This window comes from Xiphophorus hellerii, chromosome 9, assembly GCF_003331165.1.
Source record: "Xiphophorus hellerii strain 12219 chromosome 9, Xiphophorus_hellerii-4.1, whole genome shotgun sequence".
Classification (NCBI taxonomy): domain Eukaryota; kingdom Metazoa; phylum Chordata; class Actinopteri; order Cyprinodontiformes; family Poeciliidae; genus Xiphophorus; species Xiphophorus hellerii.
The window spans coordinates 31,570,871-31,595,159 of record NC_045680.1 but is presented as its reverse complement, the minus strand read 5'-3'; the positions used below and the strand labels follow the sequence as shown (position 1 = coordinate 31,595,159).

Here is a 24,289-nt window from a genome sequence, read left to right as displayed (position 1 = left end):
GAAGCCAAATTTCATACACACATTTTTGAAGAAAAAAACATATTTTCTATGTTTTTGATTGAGCTTCAGAAATATTTAGTTCCAATTAATAAAAAAATGACTTAGTTTAATAATCGTTAGTTTAGTGTGAGAATATCGTGACATTTTATTCTCGTTATGTTTTAATTTATGCTTCCGATATGAACAGTTATGTGTAATTTAAACAAAGTTTTAAAAAGCGTTTTTTCATCTATTGTTGGTGCGTCAGATTTACGGCGTACTGGAAACGCGCGAGTTCAAAGGTTCCGGCGGGAGAAAAAAATCCTAAATGCGATTTATTGCGTTAAAATCGATATTATTAATCAATATCAAGGCGTTGAATTCCCGTCTCTAATATAAATAAGGACCCAGAACCTTTTCTGGACTCTCATTCTGGGTCAGGACTTTAAAGCTGCTGTGGTTTTAAAACCGATTTGATGAAATAAATCTGCAGTTTTATTTTAAAGTTTTGCGTTTGCAAAGCCAACCTTCCAGAACCGGAGCTGTCTGGAGCAGAACCGACCGGCTGAACCCGACCCGGAGGACTGGAGGTGAAACCTGCCGCTGCGGACTTCAGACGCTGACCTCTGCTGCGGCCGGCGACCAATTAAAATCTGTTTTACTGCGTCTGCGGCAGACGGCCAGATGTGACCGGAGCTGTAAACCTTCCTGTGGTTTAACGGCTCGACCCGCCGCCGCAGACCCAGCTTCTGTCCTGAGGACCGGTCCGGGTCTGGGTCCGGGTCCGGACCGGAACACCAAGAAACACAGTCCGTGTTTCAACCGTTTATTAAAGGAAAAATGATTTTCATGTAGTGTTTTCATGACAGAGAATCAGCCGACAGAACCAGAACCACGTGTCGCCATGGCAACCATCACATTTACCGGAGTGTCCACAAGCCTGACATGTAATCTGGAAACGTTTTGATCATTTTTACTGCAAAACAAAGAATCTGCTTAAAGTTATTCTAGAAAAAAACTGGATAAAACTGCAAAAAAAAAAGTTTATTACACTAAAAATGGTTTTTTATCAGAGTGTCGAGCATATTTAAAAGAAATCAGTCATATAGTTAAGAGTTTGGAACAAACTGCATGTTACATTAAATCTGCACTGTAAAAACACAAAACTTGTTTGTTCCAGTTTCTAGAACAAATATCTTAGTACACTTAAAAAAAGAAAAAACTCCAAGTATCTTTTCAGCAAGAAGCTGCTTTTTATACGTCAATAATTCCTTCATATTAATAAAATGTTCTAGTTCCAATGGCTGATCATTTATAACAAGGCTTTTTTCCATCCAATAAGTGAAATAATCCATCAGTGGAACTAGAACTTTTTCACCAATATTAAGGAATTATCAACTTATTATATTAGTAGATGAAAAGTTACTTGTTAGTTTAATTTTATTTCAGGTTTTTGTGTTTTTGCAGTGAATATAAAGTGACCCAAACAGAAAACATCCAGAAGTTTCCTTTAGACCAGTGACTTCCTGAAACACCTGCAGTCCTCCAGGTAAACCTGCCCTGCCTGAAGGGGGCGCTGCAGCAGAGGCCAACACAGAATAAAACCCGGTTCTGAGCCACGATCAGAACGTCAGCTGGTTCTGGTGATGGAGCCACATGAGGAAGACATCAGTGAGATGAAGATCTTCTGCTTTGAGCGTCAGGAGGTCAAAGGTCGAACCACGTCACAGTTTTCTGACCGTTTACAGTCTGGTTCTGTGTTCAGTTGGTCCAGCGCCTCCTGCTGGAGCGCCTCAGCGCCGCCGGGGTCTGATGGCGCTGCCGCCTCACTGCTGCCGTTCCTCTGAGGCTCTGCAGCGGCGGCTCTGCTCTGCTCCTCCTCCTGCTGCTGCAGCTCCTCCTGCTGCTGTAGCTCCTCCTGCTGCTGCAGCTCCTCCTGCTGCTGAGCCTCCTGCAGCTGCAGCTCCTCCATCAGCTGCTGCAGCTTGCAGGCTTTGCGCAGCTCGTTCTGTTGGATGATGGCGTACAGATGCTCGGTCAGCTGCTCTTTCACCTCCGTCTTCCTGTGCAGGTCCAGCTTGGCCGCCACGTACTCGGCCTCGGCCTTCTCATAACGCTTCCTGGGAGGCAGAGGTTTGTTTTACTGAATAAAAATGTTTTAATGAGAAAAAAGCTCCAGTAAAGTTAATGAGATCTGAGCGGCTCGGTCCGTCTGGTTCAGTTCTGCTGCTGATAATAATTTGGTTATGATATTTTAAAACATGAAGTAAGACTCAACATTCCTCATTTTAACTTGAACTTATTTTTCCATTAGGTTTAGTAATAAAACTACTATTTCATTATTACGTCGCTCTCACATTATTATGACTTTATTTGGACATTCGGGCGACTATTCTGGAATTCTTACAACTTTATTTTGACATTATTACGACTTTTTTTGGATCAAAGCAAATTCAAACTTTTGGACCAAATTCTTCCTGCAGTTTATCTAAAAATCGGTTGAATTAAATTGGCTGTGATGATTGTTAAACGTCTGATCAGACGAGTTTCAGATTCCTTCAGAGTTTCATGAAGAAGTGAAGTGAGGAAAGCGTCGTTTTCCTCCAATCAGAGAGCAGAACCGTCCTGGACGTCGAGCTCTGACCGCAGAAATACAGTTTGAATTGTGAAGAACAAAAAAAGCTTGTTGGAAATGTCTCAACAACAAACCAGGTCAAGTCAAAAGAAATTTGACTTGATAATTTAACGCCTTGAAATTAGGTCTCTGTCTCTTTAAGAAGCCGCTGCTCTTTCTGAAGCTCCGCCTCCAGGAAGTCGTCCCAACATGGCTCCTCTATTAACGCTTTAACATTTTTACCAGTGTTGCTCTGAGCAGCAGCTCCTATCATGAGCTCAGCAGCTGTTTGCTAATTGCTGCTGGCTAGTCTGAAGGAGCTTTGCATATTTAGTTGTGCGAAACGCTAGGTCACCCTGGCGTTTTGCACAGCTGAATGGTTGCCATGGAGATTAAAGGATTCCTCAGGTTTGTTGTTGATGAGGGAATAACATTATAACTTGATGGACATTTTAAAAAAGTTGATTATACATGTTACTGCCACTTTAAATTAGTCCTTCTGCACAGGCTTCAAGTCAGGAAGCCTGGAGTTCTTCCCCACCTGGCGGCGCTGTAGTCCCAGCTGGCCTGCTCTATCCGGCCCCGCAGGATGCCGATGTCGTTGGACACCATGTCGTCGAGCGCCTGCAGCTCCTTCTGGATCCGCCTCAGTTTCACCGCCTCGGCTTGGGTCTGTTTGGACCTGAACACAGCAGACGTTTACTGCGGTGGGTTATGGCTCCGCCCCCATCTGACCCGATCAACGTCCAGAACCCAATCCAGAACCCGGCAGTGCTTACTTCTCAGCGATCGTTTTAGCCAGAAGTGCTTTGGTCAGCTTGTTCCTCTCCTCGATGACTTTCTGCTCCTGCTGCAGCTGCTCCAGACGCGTCTTTTCTCTCCTGCAGTCGCAACAAAACAACAATTTCACAAAAAGGAAACTTTCAAAATAACAAATGTAAATTTTTCTGGGTGAAGAAATGTGTCTTTGAACGACAGTTCATGTCCAGCATGTGGGGAGTCTGCAGAGATTTTAACTGCCCATATCTTGACCCTTGACCTTTACAAGTTCTGGATGGAGGGAAGATTGCTCCCTGCAGTCTTAACTGGTTCTGTTCTGAAGATGATCCAAGCCACAGTAGCCATCTTTCCATCTAATTATGATGTGAATTTTACAGGAACTTTAAAAATGTCGCTAAAACGAAAATATGAACGAGGCGCGTTTCCATCTACTGGTTTGGAGCAAACCAGCCAGACTACACAAAGCATAATATAGTCAAATGTTGATGCTACACATGGCTGTAAACAGGAAGTAGAAGTTGCTAATTAGCACGAACCAGAAAAATCTGGCGTCGGAATTTTCTTGGTGCCTCTGGTAAGGCACAGACCCACCAGTGGATGGGACGGTTTGCTACATCAGAACTTATTCTACAAATGTGTTACCATATCCCCTTTAATGAGGAGTCCCATTGGACCAGGCCTGCTGTAAAATTCACTATGAAGTCTGATTGGCTCCACTCCTGTGCTTCTTGTGATGTCATCAGCCCAATTAAACGAAAAGACGCTTTTCCCCCTTTAGTTTGTTTTTAAAACATTCAGTTTTGTGGATCCTGATGATTTCTTTGACCAACTGGGTCTTTACTGTTGGAGCACATTTATTATGATGAAAATAAATCATAACTTGATGTGAAATTTGAGGCCAAACTCACATCTCCACCTCCTGTTTCTCCAGCTCTTTCACCACAAGTATCTCCTCCTTTTTCTCCTCCTCTGCTTTCGGGCGGTGCTCCTTATTCTGCTTCGTGTTGGCGGGTTTCTGCTGCTTCTCCTGTCCGGCAGAAGGAGCTCCTGTCTGGTCTGGAGGCTGACCTTCTATCGTCAGCGGTGGTTTGCTGAGTTGTTGCCCCGGCAGCAGGGTCTGTGAGCCGGCTAACTGGAGCGCTTTCTCCCGCTGCATCTGTTGCCGGCTCCGGCTGGATGTCGGAGGCTTCCTACCGCGGGGAGCAGCAGGAGGTCCAGCGGAGTCTGTGGAAGTGCAACCGGCTCATGTTAGGGTTAAAGTGGGTTAAAGTCTCAGACTGGGTCGGTTTTATTTTACCTTTCTGCTGGATTCTCCGCAGCTCCTCTTCAGAAAAACCCGCCCAGCCGCTCATTCTACTGCCTCACAACCAGACCAGCCCCCGGAAACATCCGGCTAAAAATACTCTGTGTTTTAAAGAGAGAAAACCACTTAAAACTTCAGAGAAACGCCGAAAGAAACGCTCAACACTTCCGCCATATTTGTTTACCACTGCCACGCGAAGGACCGCAACAACACCGGCGAGATGGTCGTCCCAAAAACCGCCTGAATAAAAATGAAGGAATTGTATCGCAAGTAAGAACAGCCAAAGCTTAGCTTGCTTGTATTATCTCAGCTGGTTTCTCTAAATGTATCTGTGTTGTGTATATAAGCAATGGTGCCTCCAGAAAAGTTTTAATTCGGGTGACCACAGCAGGCCAATATCAGGACTACAGATAGATAATAACTTCATCAGAACTTATTTAATTTTTATTGTTTTATTTGACGCTCTTCTTTTTTTTAACCTATTGTTTTTCCTGTCTAGATGTAGTAAATATTTAAAAGTTTTAGTAAATAACATCAGTTTCCTAGAAATGTATGCATACTAGTAGCATTTTGTAACTTTTGGCAACATAATACCAATTATAATTTTCCTCTAGGTGACATTTGGAAACAAAAAAAGTCTGTCGTTTTTCATCTTTGTATTCGTAAATTAATTTCTTCAATTTCAATTTTTATGATTATATTTATTGTTCATGTTAAATATAGAGCCAAAATTCAATTAGAGTTTCCATCATCACAATAAACAAACTTTGGTTAATTTGGCCATAAATAAAAGTAACAGTTGGTTTGTTCACAGATCATCATTTGTTGGTTCCTTTTCAGATCTCTGAAGTGCCTGAGGTCAGAGGGGTCAAAGGTTAACCTAAGGACCACTTTCTGAGAAACCTGAATGAAATTAGTTCTGTTGTCCTGAAAAGTGGAGAAGCAGAGCTGGTGACTCAGTGTGGCTCTGGATTTTCAGGTTTGGTAACATTTTCCATCTACTATCCAGATGGGAGAGGCAGAGGGATGGATGGATGTTTGGGTTCTCTGAGTTGTCTCAGTAGAACCTGTCTCTATAAACCCTCGCCATCTTTATCATCATCCTGAGCGTTTCTAACGGCGGCCATCTTTATCATCATCCTGAGCGTTTCTAACGGCGGCCATCTTTATCATCAGCCTGAGCGTTTCTAACGGCGGCCATCTTTATCATCAGCCTGAGCGTTTCTAACGGCGGCCATCTTTATCATCAGCCTGAGCGTTTCTAACGGCGGCCATCTTTATCATCAGCCTGAGCGTTTCTAACGGCGGCCATCTTTATCATCAGCCTGAGCGTTTCTAACGGCGGCCATCTTTATCATCTCATCACCTTCTTCTCCTGCAGCAGTCTGCAGGCTTTTCTTTTCTCTCAGTGACGGCTTGTGGAACAAAGTTTGTCTTTACGTCAGCGGCGCCGGGGAGACAAAGCGACACCAAAACAATGACCTCTGTTTGGCAACCAATAAAAACCGGCCTCCACATCTTTGTTGCATCTGGGGGGCAATTAGAGCGAGTTAAAAGGCAAAACACCTCAGGAGGGCATAAATCGCCAGTGGAGTGGAGACAGAACAGGCATGGAGTCCAGATGGCTCAGCCGCCGCCGCGTTGCTCGGGCAGAGGATGGGACAGCCTTGGGGTCCTGATTAGTGAGAGCCACATGGCTCATTACTGAGATGACCTGTGAAGGCCGATGGGGGTTAAAGGTCAGGAAAGTGGAGGAATGGGAGGATCTGAAAGGAGAAGAGCAGTTTTCACCTCTGTGACTCTGATTTCAACCTGTTACTGCAGCAGCTCATCGTTTTTATACTTTATGATATAACTTACAGTAAAGTCGCTGATTTATCTGCTGCTGTCAGAAAAACTCACCAACAGAAAACACGTTTAAACCTACAACGTACGGAAGCACTTACCTGCCAAAGTTGGAAATAAATTCACAAGCAGAGTCATGTTACAACAAGAAAGTTTCTGGTTTTATCCAGATATAATAATTAGATAAAAAATCAATAAAACCAGAAACTCACTATAAACAAATTCTCATTGGAAAAATGAGATGCATAACTCATTTCAAACAAAGGTTCTCATTATAACAAAATATGAAAGTCATGTCATTATACAAAACTCAATACAAGATTTGCTAAACATCATGAACACAAAATGCAAAACTCACTTAAACAGGACGACTTTTATCTGGATGATAAAAATCTTCAGTCTGGTGTTTTGGTCTCAACCAGTCACTTTTTAAGGACAATTTTGTTTCCAAAGATTTCATAATTCATTTTATTTGTTGTTTCAGTTGTTTTGTTTACTTATTTTGGATATTTAAAATGTCTTCCAGTTCCAGCATTAAATGTTCATAAGTATTTAAAGCTCATTGATCTTTCAGAATGAGTTCCAGCATTATGATTATGCCATTATTAATGTTATATTACTGGAAAATGGTGTCAAAACAACAACATTTATCACAGTAACTTCTGGGACGATGTATATTCCAGTAAACTTTGTTCAGATCTACATGAAGGCCTGATGCAGATCTATGTGTAGATAAAGCCAAACCAGATCTAAACTAGACTCAGCATTAAGTTCACAAAAAGATCCAAAACTGAAAGACATCTTAACTTAATTATAAATTAATTTCCTCCTTTTTAAGGTTGTGACAATTAGCAACATCTAAGTGCTGTTTTTTGGTTGACTTATGGCTAAAAATGTTTATATTTATACTTTAATCACAGAATGATGATGGTTTACTTCATGACAGTTAGTTGGGTTGAAGCAAACAAACCGACAGTTTGCAGTTTGAGAAGTTTGGTCTAAATCCTTCACATCAAACTGAAAATCGTTTCTGTAACAATCAGCTGGAGTTGCTCTTTAACAGGAAGCTCCTTATACGGTCAAAGCTTTCGTTTATAAAGTTGTAATTAGTTTTGAGTAAAAGATTGCTTTCTCGTGTGGGAGCGCGGCGGAGCGCGTGCAGCGGGTGAGCACATCACTCTGGGCGTATTCCCCACAGACGCTCTCCTCCTGACGCTCATTCAGTCCAACAGGAAGTGCCATGAAAAATAAACAGGCGTTCTGCAGAGACGACCATCACACAGAGCCGGGGCCTGGAAGAAATTGAGGATGATTAGAGGTCAGGCTGTTGCCTCGGCTCTGAGCTGGAAGCTGCAGGAACCTCTTGCTAATTGCTGTTTTAAAACATCTGTATTCAGAGTAAATGCTGACCTTTTGACCTTCATCCCTCATCCTGACCAAACTCTGCTGCTCCTCTGAGTCTGGGCTTGAATTCACCAACAGTCAACATTTTATCACGCAAACCTGCAGCCTGACATCAAGAGGCCTCCACCGTCACCAGCGTTTTCCTGTTCAGTCTCTGTGATTCATTTTCTGTGTTTTTCCCCAAAGAAAACTGATGCTACTTTAACTCAGTTAAATCATGTTTTGTTTTGGTTTTAAAGGAATTTTAATAATAGTCATTTCATGTTTAACATAATTTTCATGTATTTATTGATGTGAATTAATCTGTGACATGGATACTGCTAAAAATTCATCACACAGTTTGTACTTTAGCAGTAAGTGCAGATTAATCCCAGAAAGCAGGAGCTCCCTCATAGAAACCTGTCGTTCAGGTAAGCAGTCTGAGTTTAGAGGAAATAAAATATAATCTCTGAAAGGGAACGATAAATTTCTGATGCTGGATGTTGTAAGTTATGGGAAAGTAACCTGTAGCTTCAAAGAAAGCTCTGGAAATTAACAAACAAGTTCCAGAAAGTTGATCTGTGATTTATGGGTAAGTTTTAGAAAGTAAGTAAAGTTCATTTCAGTTCCAGAAATGACTGTAAGTTCAGTGACATGAACCCGTAACGTCTGTGAAGGTTCCAGAAAGTAACTTGCAGTTTGGAGTGGTGCAGCATCTGATGCAGATTATGGATGAAAATGTCTGACAGGTCCGACTCAAACTGTCATGTTTCCCTTCATTTTGCTTTAAAGGGACGATTTGAGTAATTTTTTCCAAAACATTCCTGGTAAAAACATCTGACAGCGGTACCAGAGACATTCTGTTCTCTCAAAGGGATTTTTCTATTTAAACCTAAATCAGAAACATGACATCAGATTTATGAGGTTGATTCATTTCTTGTGTCCGGAATAGAAAAGTTTTAATTAGATCAGTGTGAAAGTGGTTTCATTATTACCTAATTTGACGTTTGGGGTTATCCTGACAGCCCGGAGCTTTTCCGTCTTCATCACAGTTACATTTCTCCCAGACTTGGCTCCGAGTCCGGCCCGTGCCAGCTTCATGCCAAACCCTGTTAATGTTCTTGGAGAGGCTCCCTGGTCCGTGTGAGCCCGGCTCTGTGCTCCGCGCCCTGAGGAGTCCCACCTGTAACGGCGGGAGACAATGGCCCCCTGTCTCACCTGCCTCCCAGATAGATTTCCCCTGGCGCCCGGCTCCGTGTGCGGACGCTTTGCTTGCGAACCGGGGGGACGCTTTGGACGGCGACCAGCTATTTCAGCAGGACCCTTCAAAGGCGTGACGTCCAGACGGTCTGGCTCATCCGGCGGTCCGACTCCCAGCTGCAGCCGCAGCGGCAAACTGAAAGAACCGGCCTGTCAGCTTGAGTTCTGGGGAAAAACGCAAGTAGTTAGATAAGACGGGTGATCCGACAGGAGGAGCGGGGCGAACGGCGGACAGAAAGGACCGGAGGGAAGAACCACAGAGGTCAACCTGAGGCAGCTTAGAAACCAAACCGCTGCTTTAGGTTCATCCTAGGAACTAAAGTTTTCAGTTTAATTCAGATTAAAAGTTTCTGGCAAACAAACAGAAACCAACCGGGTCCAGAGCTGAGGTTTGGTCAGATTATGGATGTACAATCCTTCTGCTCTTAATTCTATTTTCCTTTAGACATAAACACAACTAAGGTCTACAAATACATCCAATATAATACCATCCTGTCTAATCAGTAGATAGTCTGTTCTCTGAGCTACAGACATGTCTTGTTTTTTTGAGTTTTGGACCCAAACACACGCAGGAGGTAGGCAGGAAAAAGGTAAATCTAACAAACAAAGAGAATCAACTTACCTGCTGCAGGCGACGCTGAGGAAATTCAACCAGAAGAAAACAGGTGAGGACGTCAACCAGACGATCTGACGATGCTGAACAACCTGAGGAAGACATGCACATAGTGGGAGGGTGGTCAGTGGAGCAGGAGAGCAGTGGCTGACATGATCTACTACTGGAACAAAACGCATCGGGATCACTGGCTGACATTTCACTTTCAAGATGATTTTCTGCATTATAAGACAAATTCCTTCATTTCCTGTTTGATGTGAGCAGTTTACTGTGACACAGAGAAAACACACAACGTGGTAAAAGTTCACTTTCACCCTCAGAACTCAAACTGACCTAAACTTAATGTTTCCCTCATGATGGTCCGGTCGACCCGGTTCTACTGGACCAGAACTCCATCATCTGCTCCACCTCCAGCTGCTGTGGTTCTGAGTCAAACCAACCTGTTCCCCTCCTGGCCTGTGGGGGCGCTGCACCAAGAACCACTGAAGGAAACGACACAAAAACCTCTGAAGACACTGAGAGCAACTTCCTTCTTCACCAGATGGAAACAAGATGGAGGCACAGAGACATTTACCCAGAATGCCCTGCGCTGTAGTCCACTTTTCGGAGCGGTCTCCGGTCCGGTTGGCGTTCACATTCAAACTGAACCAGAGTTCACTTCAACCGAACCCAGACCGAGGTTTGGAGGTCCAGAGGTCAGAGGTCGAGTAGCGTTCACATCTCACCAACTGAACTGGACTTTGACTAGGACTGGAGTTGGGTTCTTTGGTCGGTGTTTAGTAGGAAATGTTCCTGATGTTGAACATTCAAACAACCAACAGTAACTTTGTGATTTGGGAAGCGAACGTTCAGAGATGGTCTTGAACTGAATCTGATGCCTTTTGCAGCCATTTTGAAAGACATTCCTGTAGATTAATGTTCACATCTAAGGTGTATCTGCTTTACTATGTAGTTCATAAACTTTTCTTTTCAACACTTGTTATTTATTAAAAACCCTGTTTTTCACTGTCATACATTATGATGTTGTTGCTCTTAAGGCCGAGGCGTACCGTCTTGACGTGCTATAAGCTGATATTTCAGCGGACGGCCTGATAAATCGTTAGCTGTCTGGGTGCAGCGGGTCCCCATCGGCCTGCGCTGAGAGATGTGTTTAATAAATAGGGGAAGGAGCTGCAGACGCTCGCTGAGGCTGCGGCCGGCCCGGCTGTGTTTTGACTCGGGCTTGACCCCGGCTGAACCTGACTAAACACAGGCAGAGTGTTTGGGACTTTTTAAACAGGCAATCACAAGCGATGACAACTGATTCATCAGGCCCGGTTGTGCCCAGAAACCCCATAAAGCCGTGATGGGAGGCGCTCGTTAGGGGGGGCGCGGTCCGGAGGAGGCGCAGCTGTCTCCAGCATGGCCTCTGGATCCGATTCTTAATCACATTATTTTTAGCCACGCCACATTTGATCCGCTGTTGTTTTATTCATTAGCCGTTCCTGGGATTTATTGTGGCTCCGGTTGTCTCTCATCTCTCTGTTTCCCAGAGTCAACGCTCAGACATCTGGTCTGAATCAGGCGGTTCAGGCGAAGGTACGCCCTGCCAGCTCGGCGCCCGTCTCCCCCAGAGCCCCGCCCGCCTCACCTGGCCCCCGCCGCCAGGGCCGCGGCGGCCCTGGCTCTGGGCGCCGTGCTGGCAGCGGGGTATGCAGATTTATGGCCTCAGCTGACTGAGTCACATTAAAGCGGCTATGTGTCGTGTTTGTGGGCATGCAGAGCAATAATGACTCATTGTTCCAACCGAACAAATGCAGCTGTGACAAATTTATGACCCTGCTTCATTAGAGCCTTTTATGTCCTTCATAAACAATTACATAAAGCCAATTTGATGATTTTGAAAATTAGTTTTTATGGCTCTTGCTGGAGCGAAGAAGCCGAGTTTAAGCGGGACTCTTCTCAGGAGCAGCAGCCAGTTTTGTCTCTCAGGATCTGGATTTTTAATCGCTGTCCAGAGGATTAAACGTCTGGAACAAATAAATGATCGGGACACGATGAACGCAGAAACAAATAACATTTTGTAGCAGATGAACTCTTTACCCCAACAGAAATCAAACTTTTATTCTTCCTAACTCCAACCTCAAGCCAAGCCGTCCATCATTTTTAATCTGAAATGATCGCTGACTCATAAACAACACTCAGTGAAAGAAACGGCAAAACGAGGCAAGAAGTAAATAAGGAAAATATTCGATTTGGTCAAAAACCTTCACTCAAACTGCTTTTATTACCTCCAACTTTTGGTTGCCTTGGCAACCGCCTGATGACGCAACCACTTCCTGGATCCTTCAGCTCCTTTCCGATCGAATTGTCTGCGTCCCATCAGAGGAGTTTCAGTTCCAAGCATCGGTCGGATCCATGCTGAGGTCCGGCATTTTGTCTGGACGCAGCAACGACTTTCAGATTGAGAGAGGAAGTTGGAGCACCAGGTGAGAATCCCTGCATGCACAGGGAGAACATGCAGGCTGTCACTGGAAACAGTACAAAACTCACAAACTTTGAGATTAATCTTACACAATGTCTAGAAAAAATACTGGAAAAATTGTGAGAACCAAAAGTCAAAAATGTGAGAGAAAAACTTGGGATATTTAAAAATAATAATATAAAAAACTTGGACATTTCTGAGCTTGTAAAGTTGAAAATTTTGGACTTTTGAAACTTAGAAAATTTCAAAAAGTTACTAATTTTCAACTTTACAAGCTCAGAAACTTCCATGTATTTTCCAGAAAATGTCTAAGATTGATCTCAAAATTTAGGATTTTTTTTTGTTGACCTTTTGAGCTCTGAGATTTTCTATGGTTTTTCTAAAAACATTTTGAGATTAATCTCAGTGTGTTTTTTTTCACCGATTTTTGGCTTTTATATCTCAGAATTTTCTTAGTTCTTTTAAAAGAAAATTTCTGAGAATCTCAAAACTTTTGAGTTTTGTTTCTTGCAACCTGTTGATTTTTTGAGCTCAGAAAATTTCCAAGAAAAAATTTTTGGTTTTTTGAGAAATATCGTTTCTCTTTTTTTCTCAAAAAAGAGAAAAGATATTTTCTCTCTTTTCTTTTTTGTTTTTTACTTTTGGAGCTCAGAAATGTTCCTGTTGTTTCTAGAAATCTGCTGAAGATTCCTGAGTTTTTTGGTGGATACTTCCTGCTTTTTCTTTTTTCCGTTTATGATCGTAATTCGTGGTGGTAGATCATTCCGTTGTTTTAAATGAAGCTGTTTCACTGCGTATTGTTGGTGTTTGTGCGTCAATCAGAGCGTCGGTAATCACCGTCCTGCTCAGCCGTCGAACCGCTGATGAACATTTCCTCCCACAAACACTCAGATAATCGGCTCCATATTTTGTGGGTCCGTTTCTAAACATCGTGATGCGTTTTGCTGCTGTGACACATTCCTGACCCGTATCTGGGAACCACAGCTGATACTGGGGGGAACTGGGAACATGGTGGGCCGGCGCCATGGGAACCAGTTAGAGCAGGGGTGGGCAACTCCAGGCCTGGAGGGCCGGTCTCCTGCAACGTTTAGATGTATCTCTACTTCAACACACCTGAGTCAAATAATGAGGTCATTAGCAGGACTCTAGAAATCTTGATTGCACTTGGGAGGTGATTCAGCTGTTGGATTCAAGTGTGTTGGACCAGGGAGACGTCTAAGAGTTGCAGGACACCGGCCCTCCAGGACCAGGACAGCCCACCCCTGAGTTAGAGGGATCCCAACGTTTACATGAACAATAAAAAGTCGACTGTTTACCTCACAGCAGAGATGGTTTCTGATTAGTTATGAATCTCATCTGGAAATAAATCCAGAACCAAACATGGAGAAGCAGCGTTCAGTTTTTATGCTCCAATAATCAGGAACAAACTTCCAGAAAACTGCAAAACAGCCGAAACCCTGAAAGTCTAAAATCCACCTGTTAGAGCTGCTTTTGATTAATAATAACTACAGAACTGATCGATATAATTATTGGTGATTCATTTGCATTGTGTAAAATGTAAGTTTCTGTATTAATAAACTCCAGAGTTGTCTAGTAACTAGTTCCATTTACTTCAGTAACTTTCTGGGAAACATTTACCTTTAGGAGTATTTTTACTATGTTGTACTTTTTACTCTTACTTGAGTAAATTTCTGGATTTTCTTCCCACTGAATGAAAATCATGTTTTAACCAAAACTTGACCCGACTCAGACACACACCTGCAGATTCTGTTAAAAAGAAGTTTTTATTGAAAGAAACTGATTTGGTTACTTCTATAAATTATTGTCATTTTGGTCCTTAAAAACGACAATAATCATTTTATTGTCATTTTAAGTGGAAACTTAATTTCCACTTAACTTTACATTTTGGTCCGTCTGATGATGTAATATTAAGTGATTGATCATTTGATCAGTTACTTTTTACCTGTTTAGAACTTGAACATGACGAACCGCTCGGTGTTCTGATGTGAAGTTCTCGGACCGAACCTCGGACTCAGTCGGGTTTTGGTGAGCTGGTAGGATTTCCTCTTTTCTCCTCCTTGATTTTTTCCGTTCGGATGACAGTCTTGGGGAGACGAACTTTTGAAAAGAAAAAAACCACAAGCAACTTGAAAAGGAAACATAAACAAAGGGAAACGTGAAAAAAAAAGTCTTGAGCCGATTCCGGCGCCGACATGTTGGACTGCAGGTTTAATGATACCGACTGTATTCATGTCTGTGTTTTGTTCTCTATTGTCCATGTTTTATTTTGTTCCACTTTGGAACCAAAAGAAAATGGACAGGAAACAGAACTGCTGCAAAAACCCACTTCAAAGTAAGAGCATGAATATAAATGTCTATCTGAAGAATTTCTAAAATTTGGAAACCAAAACTTCAACTCATGGGCTGAACATGAAAACTATCCCAAACATTATTATGATTATGTTGCTATTTTGAGACCATTTTCCAGTAAAATATTAATAAAGGAATAATAATGAAAGCTTTAAACTCTGGTGAACATTTATCACTGCAACTGGAAAACATTTTAGATATCAAAACAAATCAACAGAAACAAATAAAATGAATTATGAAATCTGTGGAAACAAAAACACCAGACTGAAGATTTTTATCATCCAGAGAAAAATTATAATCATGCAAATGGAGATGATTGAGCTCGCTTTAATTTGTGATTTGATTAATTGGTTTGTTGCAATAGGCCTACTAACTGAATTAATCAGGGGAAGTTAAATGCGCTAAACGTTTTCAAAGTTAGCTAAAGCGCTAAGCTAACAGTTAGCATATTAGTGTCCCGTCACTGCAGAAGAAAATAAAGGATGAATGCTTCAGTTTTTTACTTATTTAAATCTTTTGGAGTTTCTTCCAGCAGAGTAAACGTTTCCTGGAGACTCTGATGTGACAGAACATGGATGCTGTCCTGTTGCTCCAGCTGACCCGGTTCTGAACGGGAAACCGGATAAACAAACACCTGCAGCGGTTCTGGTTTCCAGAGTATCAGATCCCAGCAGAGAAGTGGAGTTTGTATCCAAAAAGAAGCCATTTTTCCAGAACCCCTGATGCTGGAATGGGTTCAGCTTTCGGCCCGGTTCTGTTCTGCTGAATCTGCTGCCTCAGCCTCTGGATCTTCTCTGAGCCTCTCCGATGTGTCTCCTGTCGCCACCGCAGCAGTTTTTCCTCACACCGAGACGAGGCGTTGGGCTCTCATCAGCGGCTCCCCGTCTGGCCCGGTTCGCCGTTACCGCCGCGCCGTTTAACGTAAACACAGCGGTTGCCATGGTGAGGCTGGCACGGCCGTCTCTCTCCTACCAGCATCGTCATCATCAGGCATCTCGGCCATTAAACAGCAGTCTGCTTTCAGCAGACGCTCACCGAACCGGCTGCTGGTACCAGAACCACTGCTGACCTCTGTGCTGACCTTCTGGTTCAGCTTGATGCCAAACATGATCTGCATCACAGTCTGTAACTAATTAATGGATTAAATGTTATTCTTTTAATTAACTTTGATCAAAAGGTCCTGAAAAGTTCGGAGAATCATCCAAGAGTAAACAATCAAAAACAAAAAGAAGTGGGATGGAAAATGTCTGAATTTACACATTATTCCTTATTTTATTGTCTAGAATAAACTAAAGTGATTTGTGAATCAATCTATTTGCAGATGATCCTTAAATTTATTTATCACATCAACATTTCAGTTCAAAACTAAATGTTTTGATTCTACATCCTGTTGGGTCAGAGGTCTAAACCGGAAATGACGTCATTCTGCTAGAAAACGGGTTTTCTGAATTTTGTTGGAACAGATTTGAAAGAAATGTGAACTAGCCCTTTATCACACAGAAACGTGAGAAGAAAACTTCAGTGTTGTGCTTCATGACTGCTTCAGTTAATAAAACCTAAAAAATAAAAAGGTTTGATTTACAAATATATTGTAAACAAAAAGGAGGGACATTTTTCCTCTGTTCTTTTTTATTTTTCAGTAGTGGCTTTAATTTTTTTAATTTTTATTTCTGGATGTTTGGTTTCTTGTTTAGCTTCTGGTCTCTGTGATCAGACTCACCTGGAAACAGGAAGCTGCTTTTCATCCACCAATCTCTGGAGCGGTTTGATGCATATGGACGCCAAGCGGATAAATACAACCAAAGCTAACCTGCTAGCCTAGCGTTAGCAGCAGAAATGGTCTTCAGCCAAAGACTAAAGAGAAATCCTCCAACACTAAAATCTGACGCCTCCATCTTGTTTCCATCTGGTGAAGAAGGAAGTTGCTCTCAGTGTCTTCACAAGTTTTTGTGTCGTTTCCTTCAGTGGTTCTTGGTGCAGCGCCCCCACAGGCCTGGAGGGGAACAGGTTGGTTTGACTCAGAACCACAGCAGAAGGAGGTGGAGCAGATGATGGAGTTCTGGTTCCAGTAGAACCGGGTCGACCGGACCAGAGAGGCAGAACCTTTCCCCTCTCATCTAAACAGTCCAGTTCTTGTTGCAAGTCACAGCTGGAAGAAAACAACAGAACCGAATGACTGAGACCTTGGGGTTCCCAAACCCAACTGTCTTTTATACAACCGGACCTCAGAGTTCTGCTCATGAACTCCAGAACCAGAATCAGAGTCCAACCCACTGCTGGAACAAGCCTTGAGTCCAGAATGGAGCAACAGCTGCGTTAGTGACACACAGACCAGAAACACTTCAGTAGTGTTTGGATGTGATGCGTTCACTGACTCAGACCGCTTCATCACGTCATTAGTATCGTTTAGATTTACCGCCTGACTTCTTCTGCTGCTGAATTATGACGCATGTCTCACATCAACGACGGAACATCAGAATAAACGTGATGCGACCGTTCAAAACCAATAAAGTCTGGTTCCATATTTGAAACAGATCGGATTTATTTGGGGGTGAAACGATCAGAATTTGTCCGTTTTCAGATTGTCGTGAAAAAGGCTGAAAGGATTCATGTTGTGAAAACGCAGCTTTAGTCGGACAGTCATAAGGAATCAGTAGCGGTCTCCAAACGTGACTTTAACATGTTATTAATATCTAAACCTGTCACAATAAGCAATAAATCAACTAATCACATGATCAAATAAAACCAGCTCAATAATTTCCATTCCCTGATTTATCGTTTTCCTCTTTCTGCCAAAAACTGGATGATAAAAGTTTTCAGTTTCATAATTCATTTTATTTGTTGTTTTATTTCATTTAGATATTTAAAATGTCGTGATAAATGTTTATTAGAATGTGTTCCTGCATATTTTCCCATTATTATATCACTGGAAAACGGCCTTAAAACAACAGCATCATTGTTTATTGTAATGACGTCAGGGACGCCGTTGTTATGGCGACAGGCCTGTTGCTGCGCACAATCCGGTCCAGAGGGTTTTGACCCCCAAAGGTCACAGAAACCTTCCTGCGGTCGTTCTCCACCTTAAAGCTGCAGGAACCTTTAAAACAGAAAAACAGGCAATAAATGTGAGTGAAGGTTGAAATGAAGCTGATGATCTTTCCCCGGCCGTCCTGGACCGGACCTCCGCTCCGCCTGTCCTGGTTCTCCAGAATGTCTTCCTGCTTGCATCACGTTCATCAGCATGTGTTAGTAATTATGGCCTGCAGCCGCCAATGACATGGAGGTGCGTTGGCACGGAAACGCTGGCAGTTTCTGCCTCTACCTTCACGTTTTCTCCTCCACCTTCCCCTCTGCTGCGCCGCGCCAAGCCTGCGCCCAGAATAGCTTAATGAGGAGCTTTAAAATGTTTTATTATAACACAAACTGGCAGAGAGGCGAGGCCACGACGCCCCAACCCACCGCTCCGCCGCGGCGTTAGAGGGGTTATGATTTACCCCGATGCACAATACATACATGCACAAAGCGCACAAACATAATCACAAACACGTCTGCGCAATCAGGCGTCCTCAAGGGGCGCTGATTTACTACGTGGGACTATTTTATTAATTTAATTACACATTTACAATCGTTTCCCTCAGAGGAAAACAGGGAGAAAAGTGCTGCCTATGTGCTTTTTGCAGAGGAGGCCAATCTTGTTTTATTTTATTGAGCAGAGAAAATATGTTGTTTTATTTTACGAGTGGCCTGAAGGGTTCCCTAATGTGTCAGAAACACAAAGGGTGTGTCGTGCAGAGCAGAGATCTTTAACGCTTTTTGTTTGTTACGGTTCTTCTCCTTAAATGCTGAGGGAAACCACCGCAAACCATAAAACAAATTAAGACTCTTTTTCCCCAAAATTCAACGTTAATTGCAGTTTTTTAAAATAATGCAGACAACATTCAGTAAAACAGTAACGGTGTTATGACCTGATTTTAAAAATGCTGAATGAAGCTGGGAGGATCAAGCAGCCAGCAGCTCGCTCGACAGAAACAGGATGTGGTGCTGCAGCAGCAGAAGGTGCTGCAGCAGCAGGTGAAGCATCCAGATTCCATCATGATGATGATGATGATGATGATGAGCAGGTAACGGAAACACCTGACTGAATGCAGGACCTTCTTTCTGTAAGCCGCCGGTTCTACCAGCAGATTTATTAAGTGTTTATAAATTATTAATGTTTAGTTCAGAGTCAGATGCAATATTATTTAATATTATTAGTTTTATGTGTTTTCCGTTTTATAGCATAACTAATGTTACCTTCAGTTGTTATTAAAATGCTGTATTGAAAGAAACTGTAATTTAAGGCCTTAAATTGGGTCTCTGCCCCTTTAAGATTAGATTATTGAAACATTAGAAATGAAACATTAAACATTTTTAAGTGTAACAGCTCTTCATCGACTGTTTCTATTACTTTATATTTCTGTGTTTTTATCATGTGAAGCACTTTGAACTGCCTTGAAGCTGAAAGTTTCTACACAAATAAACCTGATTGATTAATTAAAACTCCTGCTGTTTCTGAAGCTCCGCCTCCAGGAAGTCATCCCAACATGGCTCCTCTATTAACCCTTTAACGTTTCCACCAGCGCTGCTCTGAGCAGCAGCTCCTATAACGAGCTCAGCAGCTGTTTGCTAATTGCTGCTGGCTAGTCTGAAGGAGTTGAGTGGAGGAGGAGCTTTGCCCTGAAGGCGGGGCTAGGTCCACCCAGGCGTTTTGAACAGCTGAATGGTTGCTGTCCCGGTCCGGACTAGTCTGTCCCGGTCCGGTCCAGTACGTCCTGACGATTCCTCGGCCTCCAGTCAGTTCATCCAGCGCTGCCCGCTATTTGGACCCGCCGAGAACCCACACAGAACTCTATACCTGCAGATCACAGCCAGCGGCAGCAGACTGACCCGGATGGAGGGAACCAGGAGTCCAAATGGACCGGCCGGAGAGTCCAGAACCTCCAGTAAAACGGCAGAGAAAGGCCTGCAGATCCATGACGGATCATGACGCTGAGTCATCAGATTTTATGATTAACTCTATTTATTGATGGTAAATTAAAAAATAAACCGACAGTATGATTGGAAATGTTATTTTTGATATTTTCTCGACTGTGTCACAAAAGCATCAATAAATATCAGTAAATTCAACAATATGAGTAAATAAAGTTACAGTTCAGTGATATGAAGGAAACTTTTAAATAAGAAGAAAACTTTATTCATATTTATATCTGTGCTACGGATGCTGAGCCATCGGTCAGCCAACCAGCGACAGCTCCTCAGGTGAGGGTTGGCCTCTGGCGCCGGCACAGCCAATCAGAACCCGCCTCAGGTTTTACTCTCAGCACAGCGGCTGCAGCAGACAAACAGCTGCTCCTGTGAGCATCAACACCGGGATGACGAACGTCCGGCCTGCAGCGGCGGATCACGACACAGACCTGGACTAATGGAAGCAGACATGAAGCCGTCCCACGAGAAACCCACTGCAGCGAGGAACACACACACACACTTTGATTTGATAAACAGAAACTTTCTGAACCACCTGATCAGAACCCGTCCATTATTCATGACTCAGCTGCTTTTCATCCAGCCTGAGAGCCGTTTGGAAAACAAACCAACATGCTTGTTTTATTAAATCTGTAATGAGGTGAATTTATCGCCCGGGCCGCCCTCTCTGTCAGGCGGAGTGAGAAATAATGTGAGACGGAGACGTGAGAGTCCCTGCAGCCGCGTCCTGGCTGCTTCTCTTTCATGGGAGACGAAAGCCAGCATCACACCTCATCCATCCACCCAGATGTTGGAGCTGACGCTCCACCAAACGCAGGAAAAATCCTCATTTGCCTTCAGAAAGCGGCTGATTTCCAGCCAAACAACTCCTGCAGCTTTTCTGCAGCTTCAAAGCAGCAGCAGCGTTTATCTTTTAAAGACTGCAGGAACCTTTTAATGGATCAGGAACGGAGGCCAGTCCGGTTCACATGAACTCCAGTTCACTCCGCTTTCAGTGATGAAACAGAAATATTCAGTTCTCAGCCCGAATTCAGATCTGAAGGCCAAAGTAAGAAATGATATGGATAAGAAGAAACTCCACATTCTGTACCTTCAATAATTCAACCATGTCTTTTTACAGAATGCTGGGAAACAAACATAAATCAACTTTACAACAATTAAAGTCTTAAAAAAAGAGCTGCTAGAGTTCGTACACACGTACTGCTCCTTTAGGTCTAATTTACTAAAACTGCAGAATATTGTGAAATATCAAACTGTGTTACCTAAACATCTTAAGGAAATGTTTTATGATCTATGAAAAGATTTTATATTATGGAATACAGTGAATATGGAACTAAAACACTGCCCAAACATCAACCAGTTTGACAATAAATTCAAATCTATATTAATCACAATGTATGAAGGGATTAACACAAATATGTATTATAGTAATTTCTTCCTTCCTTCTGATTCTATTACCATTATTAGTAATTATATTAATATTTTATTATTGGTTTTGTACATTTTATTTGTCATAATTCAGATTATGTAAGCATATATAGTGTATATAGAGATTATTTTGATGTTGTATTAACGTTATTATTATTATTATTATGGTTCAGTAAATTTTCTTGCCTGTTATGAGAGTCAGTTTGTAATCATTTTGTTTCTGTGTATTATATGAAATCATGTCAGAAGGTGATTTATTGTCCATGAAACCTCCAACAGGAAACTGACTTTAGCTCTTTAAACTAACAACATCTAAAGTTTTATCTGCTCAGCTGGTTGAGTTCAGCAGCTCAACCAGTTCTGTTAAACTGGTTAGTGGATGTTTGCAGACATCTGCACATCTACAGGCTCAGCAGGGGGTCAAACAGCAACAACAACATGAAATGTTCTGCAAAAAACATCAAATGATCTCTGAGCAAACCAAATGAAATGGAAGTGATGCTGAAACTCAGTTTAACGAAACACGTCATTAAAAACGTTTTAGTCAGATGTGACGGCACAGATCTGAAAATATAATAAACGATATAACACATGAAATATTCTGAATGAGAATCTCAACTGGTGAAGAAAACGAAGAACCAAAATGTGAATGGCAACATTAAATAATGAAGATTTGTTTGACTTAAAGGATTCACCAACTAAACAGACGTAAAAACGAACAAAAATCCAGCAGGAAACTTGGAAAAGGCCTGCGGAGAAATACAAAACTAGATGAGACAGTGGAAAACAACTGAGACTACAGGAACAGCTGCAAAGATTTTAAAGACAACAGAACCCGATAAACACAAATAAAACTAAAACATAACAGGACTGAAGCACAGCGGCTGAAACAGAAACAGGACAAGACAGACGAGGATAATGAACAGAGACGAGACCAGCATGAGAAACAGATAAGAGACTAATGAAACAAAAAACTGATTTACATAAAACATTAAACACACATGGACAATAACCCAGAGAAACAAAATAACTAAGCAAAAACTATGAATAACAGAAACCTATGGGATATAAAACCTCATGATAAAAACTGTTTAACCTTATTCTGGTTTCTGTCTGCAGCTGATCTCTGCAATCTCTCCGTTCCTGAGAAAACCCACCAGCTTCACCTCAAGTCCTCCGTGAATCTGAGACACCTCAGATTGATTTGAAATATGTGGAAAGCAACTTTTTAGAAATGAAAGAGGATTGAGTTTATAGCTTTAGCAACAGATCTAATGTAGGTAACAGCACCACCAGTATTCTTGTTAACTAGCTCAACATGCTACACTGGTATGGATTAACGGTTCGTCTTAAACGGCTGGAAAAGACTGAGAAAAGTTTTATTGCTTCTTGTGCCTCTGACTGGTTGGATGTGCAGCTCAGCAACACGGCGACCCACACCGACATCCGCTGCACCGAGAACAGGAGGAGAGGAAATGGATCTTCAGAATAAGAGCATGAATAGAAACGTCTAACTTTACAAAAAAGTAAATTTATCCAGAAAGATTAATCTAGGGAAAGCTAAGTGCGCTAAATGTTGACAATGTTATCAAAAATGAAAAAGAGCTAGTTAAAATGAGCTCCTCTTTGGCAGCATAATAAGTTTTATTTTGGACGCAGTTCTTCCTTCCATGAGGTTGGATGACTTACAGTTTGAAAACGTTTAGCTCATTAGCTGAAGCTAACAGTCAGAGGTCAGCAGAGTTCCCAAAAATCATGCAAGTAAGAGCAGAAACACTGCAATATTTTTACTCAGTTAAAGAAAAATGTATCTGTTCAAGAAATTACTCAAGAGTGAAAAAGTATTTGGTAACAAGTTGACTCCAGCACTGAATAACTGATCAAATTATCAATCATTTAGCATTTACATCATCAGACGGACCAAAAGATAAAGTTTAATGGAAATTACAATAATTCATCACAAAACAATAACAAAATCAGGCAAAATATTTTTTTTCCAAATCAGTTTATTTCAATAAAAACCTTCTGAACCTTTAACACAAACTGCAGATGTGTGTCTGAGTTTTGGTTAAAACATGTTTGTTTTTCATTCAGTGGGTAGAAAATCTAGAAATGTTACTCTGGTAAGAGTAGAAATACTTCGTAAAAAAATTCTCAAGTAAAAGTAAAAAGTACAGCCTAGTAAAAATACTCCTAAAGGTAATTTTCCCTCCAAAGAAGTTACTCAAGTAAATGTAACTAGTTACTACCCCGCTCTGCCAGCAGGGAATTTGTCCCACAGTTTGCCTGGGAATGAGAGATGAAAGTATTTCAGTGAGAAAATGTTTGTGACCTAAAGTGTTTCTGTTGTGGTGGAACCGGTTCTGAGGTCCGGCTCTGATCTGGATCCACGGTTCAGTTTGCATTATCCGGACTGAAACCACTGCAGTTTGTTCCTCACCACATCTCCCCCTGTGGGAACGCGGCGGATCTGCGGCTCTAATGTCCCTCAGCGCGCCGCATCCTCGTGAAAAACCTACAATGCCTGGCACGCTCGCAAAGCGCAGCAGCGTCCCGTCATTTCAACAGAACAAAAGCTTTTTAGCTGTCAAACAGCATCCATGTGGAGCCGAACAGAGAGGCTTTATTGTTCTGCCTCGCTCCTCCTCTGTGCTGCCGCCCCATCTTCCTGTTGTGCTGGCTTGGCAGCAAGAAGGGGATTTTTATTTTGGTTTCTCTGCTGGAGGTCAAAGTTCCTGAGGCTGTGGAATCAGAGCAGATATTGCCATGCTAACCCCCTCTCTTCCCAGGAGAACAAAATGGCAACCTTTCTCATCTTCCTGTAGAAACTCCAGCGAGTCTGAAAGCACGCAACGCCGAGATGCAGAGGAGGGCACACATGCTGCTGCAAACACAACATGGTGGCGTCTGGGTTCTTTAGACGGATCCGTTTCATTCTGGAGGAGCTGAGGCTGCAGAACGTGTCTCACTGAAACACGCTCTGGAAACCACAACAACGCAGCTTTTAACCAAACACTTGATTTACTGACAGATTCTCCCTTTCATTGTCCACTCCGTCAGATATCTGCATTCTCATCTGACAAGAGATTTCTGTTTAAAACTAAAGAAAAAATGCCAGTTTCTACAAATTATCAGCAGAAACTACATTCCTAGAGGACCTGAAGGCTGGAGAACGGGTGGTACAAACTGATGTAACCGAGTTTATTCACACCAGCCCTGTTCAGTCCA

General features: G+C 42.3%; 1 protein-coding gene and 1 long non-coding RNA gene across 2 annotated transcripts; both read right to left on the bottom strand.

Annotated features, from left to right (window-relative positions):
• Positions 1 to 789: 789 nt before the first annotated feature.
• gorab (golgin, rab6-interacting) lies at positions 790 to 5,155 on the bottom strand. The gene is made up of 5 exons (XM_032572185.1): positions 4,671 to 5,155; positions 4,282 to 4,597; positions 3,373 to 3,474; positions 3,135 to 3,275; positions 790 to 2,099 (listed from the first exon to the last, which is right to left on the bottom strand). The coding sequence occupies exons 1-5, from the start codon at positions 4,723 to 4,725 to the stop codon at positions 1,679 to 1,681; spliced, it is 1,035 nt and encodes a 344-aa protein (XP_032428076.1). The 5' UTR covers positions 4,726 to 5,155; the 3' UTR covers positions 790 to 1,678.
• A 6,339-nt stretch (positions 5,156 to 11,494) lies between these two features.
• LOC116725832 (uncharacterized) lies at positions 11,495 to 16,545 on the bottom strand. Its single transcript, XR_004340498.1, has 3 exons — positions 16,332 to 16,545; positions 14,205 to 14,359; positions 11,495 to 12,255 (listed from the first exon to the last, which is right to left on the bottom strand). It is a non-coding gene; the product is annotated as an uncharacterized LOC116725832 (long non-coding RNA).
• Positions 16,546 to 24,289: the final 7,744 nt, after the last annotated feature.

Bases quoted from the DNA above. Each gene is read 5' to 3' on its own strand.
- gorab (XM_032572185.1), bottom strand. From the start codon at position 4,725: ATGAGCGGCTGGGCGGGTTTTTCTGAAGAGGAGCTGCGGAGAATCCAG. The intron at 3,475-4,281 runs GTGAGTTTGGCC...TTGCGACTGCAG, and splicing joins GAGAAACAGGAGGTGGAGAT to GAGAGAAAAGACGCGTCTGG. The intron at 3,276-3,372 runs GTAAGCACTGCC...TGCTGTGTTCAG, and splicing joins GCTAAAACGATCGCTGAGAA to GTCCAAACAGACCCAAGCCG.